Source organism: Astatotilapia calliptera, chromosome 4, assembly GCF_964374335.1.
Source record: "Astatotilapia calliptera chromosome 4, fAstCal68.1, whole genome shotgun sequence".
NCBI classification, from domain to species: domain Eukaryota; kingdom Metazoa; phylum Chordata; class Actinopteri; order Cichliformes; family Cichlidae; genus Astatotilapia; species Astatotilapia calliptera.
The window spans coordinates 373,599-379,859 of NC_137425.1; the positions used below are offsets into that span (position 1 = coordinate 373,599).

At 47.5% G+C, this 6,261-nt stretch overlaps 1 protein-coding gene across 1 annotated transcript; it reads right to left on the bottom strand.

Moving 5' to 3' along the window:
* Positions 1 to 1,824: 1,824 nt before the first annotated feature.
* Positions 1,825 to 5,461, bottom strand: rdm1 (RAD52 motif containing 1). The gene is made up of 7 exons (XM_026163624.2): positions 5,172 to 5,461; positions 3,259 to 3,438; positions 3,053 to 3,181; positions 2,823 to 2,982; positions 2,603 to 2,701; positions 2,392 to 2,468; positions 1,825 to 2,289 (listed from the first exon to the last, which is right to left on the bottom strand). The coding sequence occupies exons 1-7, from the start codon at positions 5,268 to 5,270 to the stop codon at positions 2,209 to 2,211; spliced, it is 825 nt and encodes a 274-aa protein (XP_026019409.1). The 5' UTR covers positions 5,271 to 5,461; the 3' UTR covers positions 1,825 to 2,208.
* Between the last annotated feature and the right edge of the window lie 800 nt (positions 5,462 to 6,261).

Here is a 6,261-nt window from a genome sequence, read left to right on the forward strand (position 1 = left end):
GACAGCACTAGTGGGAACACAACGAATATGACTGCACATTTACTCCGACATCATCCTAGTGCAAATGGTAAAATGGTAAATGGCCTGTATTTGTATAGCGCTTTACTAGTCCCTAAGGACCCCAAAGCGCTTTACATATCCAGTCATCCACCCATTCACACACACATCCACACACTGGTGATGGCAAGCTACATTGTAGCCACAGCCACCCTGGGGCGCACTGACAGAGGCGAGGCTGCCGGACACTGGCGCCACCGGGCCCTCTGACCACCACCAGTAGGCAACAGGTGAAGTGTCTTGCCCAAGGACACAACGACCGAGACTGTCCGAGCCGGGGCTCGAACCGGCAACCTTCCGATTACAAGGCGAACTCCTAACTCTTGAGCCACGAGTGCAAAGACAAGTGGAAGCAGACAAAAACAACAAGCAGCATGCTACAAACTTTACCCGAGTCATTTAGACCAGCGGTCCCCAACCCCCGGGCCTCGGACTCGTACCGGTCCGTGAGTCGTTTGGTACCGGGCCGTGAGAGTTGAGGCTCAGGTGTGAAATGTTTGGTTTTCAGGGTTTTTATCGGTTTCCAGCGTTATTTTGTTATCGTTTTTATCGTTAGCTCGGTTTTCCTGGGTCTTTTCACGTGTGTTATGAATAAATCTTATTTTTTTCGGTACCGGTACTAGTTTTATTTTGTTGTATTTATCCGTGACACCTAAAAGGCCGGTCTTTGATAATATTGTTGGGCATTGTCTGTGGCGCAAAAAAGGTTGGGGACCGCTGATTTAGACAGCCGTTAGCACAGGATTCTCCTTATGGGGACCTGATATGTTTAATATGCTGCTGAGAATATAGCCCAGAAGAAGCGTATAGTATAGCTTTTATTTTGAAAGAGCCATTTCTCTGTAATAAACTTTCTTTTCCAAAGATGAGGGATTTCTCCATCAGATAGATTTTTTTATTATTATTATTATTTTGTTGTTTCAGCAACATTAAATTTAAAAACTGTACTTTTGAGTTAAAATATATATTTATAATTTTAATAAATGAGAAATTAAATTGTATCGAAAAAATATCGAACCGTGACACCAAAGTATTGAACCGAACCGTGAATTGTGTGTATCGTTGCACCTCTAATAAACATATATGGATAAAGCCAGGATTTTTTTTACATTAGTAATTCCTTTTGTACATATTTTTTATTGTTCTTGATAATAAATTAATTAAAGCAACAAAAGAACCTGAAGTGCCAGTTGGGAGCCGAAAGAGCCGGCTCTCTGAAAAGAGACGGAATTCCCATCACTACTGCCAGCACCTTTTGTTGGTGCTGAGGCTGCTAACAGCTGCCACATTTTCTGTGCTCGCTGCAACATGTTTTGCATTCAGATGATACCGTAAGGTTGAAGTGCTTCGGTGGTATGCAAACTCACTTTCTGCACAACACCACTTCTGTCGGGATAACGTTTTCTGATCAGTCCTAGCAACATAGCTCTGATGTGTGCATCAGTATAACTGGTTTATCAGGAAATCATGCAGTGGTCCCCTTTTGTCTTTGCTTGGAAAGCAAAGTGCGATTAAATGTGTTATTTTTGTCAAATCAGTTAACACATTAAATTCCCACTTTTTGAGTAGATACTTATGTTATTGTGTCTAACAACAATAACGACATATGTATAACAAGGTGCAATAATAACAGTGTGCAATACACATACACTTATTCTTTATGTTATTAAGTTTAGTTAAGTTACTGTGTGGTGTTGTGTTGACTGTCATGTAGGACCATGCAATGACAAGAGTTATTGTCAGAGTTCTCTGATGGACATCCACAAACTGAGTCAGTGCTTTTATTTATTTCACAGATCTTTTATACTAATTATTAAAAAGAATCAAACTGACACAAGAAACGACAACAACAACAAGAAAATCCAGCCTGGCGATTCAAAATAAAACCTCAAACCAAAACATAAATAATGAGGGAACGCTAAACAGCTGTGTGGAAAATCATGATTCACTGCTGCAGAGAGGACGAGAGCAACACGCACAGCTGATCGGTGCTGTTTCACAGCTGTGTGTGTGCCATGAGCTTCTGGATCTCAGGATCAGTTTTCCCGTCCTCGTACAGCCGGAGCGTCGCGTCGGGGAGCGCCGTTGTTTTGTTTCTACACCTGAAAGCTTTCCTCTCAGAAACACGTCACACCCACCCACAGTCCTGATCTACGACACAGTCAGAGCCCACTCTGCATCGTCAGCCTCCTCTTCATCAGCAGGACCCTCTGTCCAGGAAAACTCGTTCACCTGACACACACACACACACACACCCCCCGTGTGAGGGTTTAATTAAAGGCATTAACCCCCCATACCTACCCTCCCACACACACAGTCAACAGGTGAGATTACCTGCAGGACTCCTTCAGTGTCATCAGCTAAAAACTGATCAGGGGTCTGTTTCACCTCCACCATCACTTTCCCGTTACCTGCGCACACGCGCGCACACACACACACACACACACACACACACACACACACACACACACACACACACACACAGGTGAGCAGAGTCAGTGCTGCAGGTACGGCAGTATTTAAAGTATTTAGAGTACTGCAGTACCTAGAAGTATGAGCAGCACGGAGCTGAAGGCCTGAACCAGAGCCTTCTCTCTGACCAACCTCTGCAGCCTGCAGCACCTCTGCAGGAACACATCTGGACCTGAAACACACGCGCACATACACACACACGCACACACACACACACACACACACGCACACACACCTTAGACCAGAATAACCAGGCAGCAATGTTCAAAGTGTCGGGCTCTCCCTGCCCTCACCTGTGCAGGTGAAGCAGTCCTCCAGCACTGCAGCTCCTCTGCTCGTCTGTCCGTGATGAGGGAAGCGGAGCTGCAGCACGCAGCCGAACTTCAGCCTCCTCTGCCCGGCCCCTCCCCCCTCCTCCTCCTCGCCTTCTTCTTCGTTGGTGAGCTTCTTCAGCTGAAGCAGACAGACAGTGAGTCACCTGCACTCTCACTCGCTCACCTGAATACATCGATGCAGTGCTTACTGTGATGATGTCAGAGGTCCAGCCGTTGAATCCCAGGACGTGATTGGCCAGTTCCAGACAGTGTGCATGGCTCAGAACTCTGCTGCTGCCAGACAGGAAGTGAGGCGTCTGCTTGGAGCTCAACTTCACCTAAAACCCACAAATATGGCCAGGTGAGCTCCAGGAAAACACACAAAGGTCATCAAAGATGAAGAAAATGTTGTCACCTTCAGCGGCAAGTCGTCAAGCAGCGGGCGTCCGTCTGTGATGCGCTGAGCTGCAGCGGCGTGAGCCGCAGAGAAGAACTTGATGAGGGCGTAAAAACCAGGAGGGTGGAGCGGAGCGTTAGGGCTCACCTTCAACAGGTACACAGGACCGAAGGACGAGAAGACAGCATGCAGCTGGGCCTGACACACACACACACACACACACACACACACACAATATCAGGCAGCTGCTCAGATTGAGCACAGGCTGCAGGATGGTGTGTAACCGTGGTTACAGGGGATGCTGTGATGACACAGTGAAAGTTCTCAGGTTTTATATCCATGCAGTATCAGCTACTGCAACACTGAAGCCTTTTAAACGAAGTATACTGCATGTGTACACAGTATTACTGCAGTAACCTTGATAATACGGTGTGTCAGTGCTGGTACTGATGGTAACTGACGCTCCATGTTCACAGAGGACTGGTGCCATCTAGTGGACATCTCAGGACACTGCATGGGACAGTTTGTACGAAATAAAGTGCAGTGACATCAACAGAGTGATTATTAAAGTGCTCTAAAAATAAAATAGTGCAATAGAAAACAGCGATCAAGTAAGGAGGAAGACATGTGACTGTGTAGACAGATGTAATTGGTTGGAGAGCAGCAGAGGGCGGGTCCTCAGCTGGTGTTCAGTGCTGACTCTGATGACTGTTTACATTGTTCTCATAAGAGGACAGGAGAGAGCCGAGGAGGTGAAGAGTGCAGCAGGCTGGTGAAGAAGACCCGGGCGTGAAGAAGAAGATGATCAGCAGCAGTGAAAAGCAGAGGCTCTGAGGCGGAGCAGGGAACGCTGTTAAACTCGCCTACGTACCGTCAGCATCCCGTCTCACAGACGAACGCTTCATCACACTCATCTGTTACTGTAGTCATGACTGTTAAAAAGTTGCTGTTATCAAGTAAAACCCAAACATATTTCAGGGCTGGGCTAAGCCCCCAGGGCTTCAGGATCCTAGCAGCGCCCCTGTCCTGCATCTGTGTTTAGGTGGACAGTCTTCATTGGCCTTCATCATCATCATCATCATGACAAACAGGCCGCTGTTTCCTTTTGATAGATTTAGTATCAGAAGTATTCAGCGAGTAGCCAGGGTATCGCTGTTATCTTGATTCACTAATCCCAACATGGAGCTCACGTTATCACCTCGCTGTTAGCTCACAGTTTAACCAGCACGATCACGTCAAAGGGGCGGGGCAGTCTATAAAGGGGCCTTTGGTGGGTCATGTGACTTCCACAGAACTTGATTCTGAGAGTGCCACAAACCTCAGAGGTGCTATCAGACGGTGACTAGAAATCTGACAGGAAATGTTCTGAAGCAGCAGAAACTGGTTTCTGGCTTCACAGCTGCACAGTAAGGCTGTATCCATGGAAACGTGAAACTTCCTGTCCCACAGCCTGATGAAGGAGACGTGGGAATCAGAGCAGAGTGGATGGACGTGATTGGTCGAGCAGGCATGTGCTCTGCGCTCTCCGTCACTCTGACCACCACCTGTTTGACTCTGTTTCAGGATCTAAGGTTAAATATGAACACATCAATCTGATCTGGGGTCAGCATGTCCAGATATACATGCTTACAACACAACGATAATAATCCACCTGACTGTGATTACTGATGCTCAGCAGGAAAACAGAGATGTGACACACTGTTCGCACACAGCGCTCTGAGGGATGTTCAGGAATGGAGATCTGATTGGTCGGTGGGCAGTGACATCACTGAAATGCTGTGATGTGACCTGAATTCAGCACGCGCTTCCCACTAACGACTCCTGCCTCACTCACCTGCAGCTCTTATGTCACATCCACTCATTTTACACCAGCAGCTCAAGACAGACCGTCACCATTTAATACAAACTGACGTCACCGTGTGTGCACTCACGTGGATGTGTGCCTCGCCGTGGGTCGGCGGGATGTCCCACACTAGCACCGTCTTATTGCTCTCCACGGGAACCCGGAAGTCCACGACCTCCGCCTCCATCCCGGCCGCACGTGTGCCGCTCCCCTGGACTGATAACGCGCTCAGCGGGGTCGCGAGAGGAGCGCGCTTCCGCTGAGAGGCGGAGCCTGCCACGGCAACCAATCAGGGGACAGAGCGACAATGTTCGACGAATCAGAGCGTTCTCCTACAAAACCAATCACTGAAGTCCACCCGCTGCCGGGCCTGACTCCTCTGAGGAATCTGGGGAAAGTTCTGGAAATCAGTTTGGCGTCATTTTAATGTTGTTCGTCACGAGTCTCACGGCTGTTATTTAACAATCCTGTCTCTGCTTTTCTATTTACGTCTGCTGTGTTGTCATAGTGATTATCGTGGAGAGATTGTTCAATGAAGCTTTTTTTGTCTGCTGAGACCGGAAGTAAGGAGTATCGGGATGAGCGCACGTGTCTGTCGCCACTCTGCTGTGTTAATAAAGTTTTATTTCCGAGTTTCTTTCTTGCCTCATCAGTGAGCTCACCTGGTGTGACGTCACTGAGAGTTTCCTGCACACCCGAAAGCGAAAACGACGATGACGTCAGCTGGGTGTTAGCAGAAAACAAAACTGCAAACCAAAATAAAAGCATGATGGTTTTCAGGTAAGGTTTGAATAAAGACTGCATGAAAAAACTCAAAAAGGAAAGCAGAAGGTTCACAACAGTAAGTGCAGAAACTCAAACATCGATTATAAAATACACAGACATCTACAAATCTTTATTTGGAAGTCCGAGCCGCAGCCTGTCTGCATCAACGGCGAGTGCGTGGAAAGGGTCTCCAGATTCAAGTTTCTGGGTGTGCACATAGACACAGACCTCCAATGAAGCTCTAACACCTCTGCGGTTTTAAAGAAGGCCCAACAGCGTCTCCACTTTCTGAGAATCCTCAGAAAAATGGACCTGAAGAAGGAGCTGCTGACCGTCTTCTACCGCTGCTCCATTGAAAGTGTGCTGACATATTGCATCAGTGTGTGGTTCTCCAGCTGCACCACAGCACACAG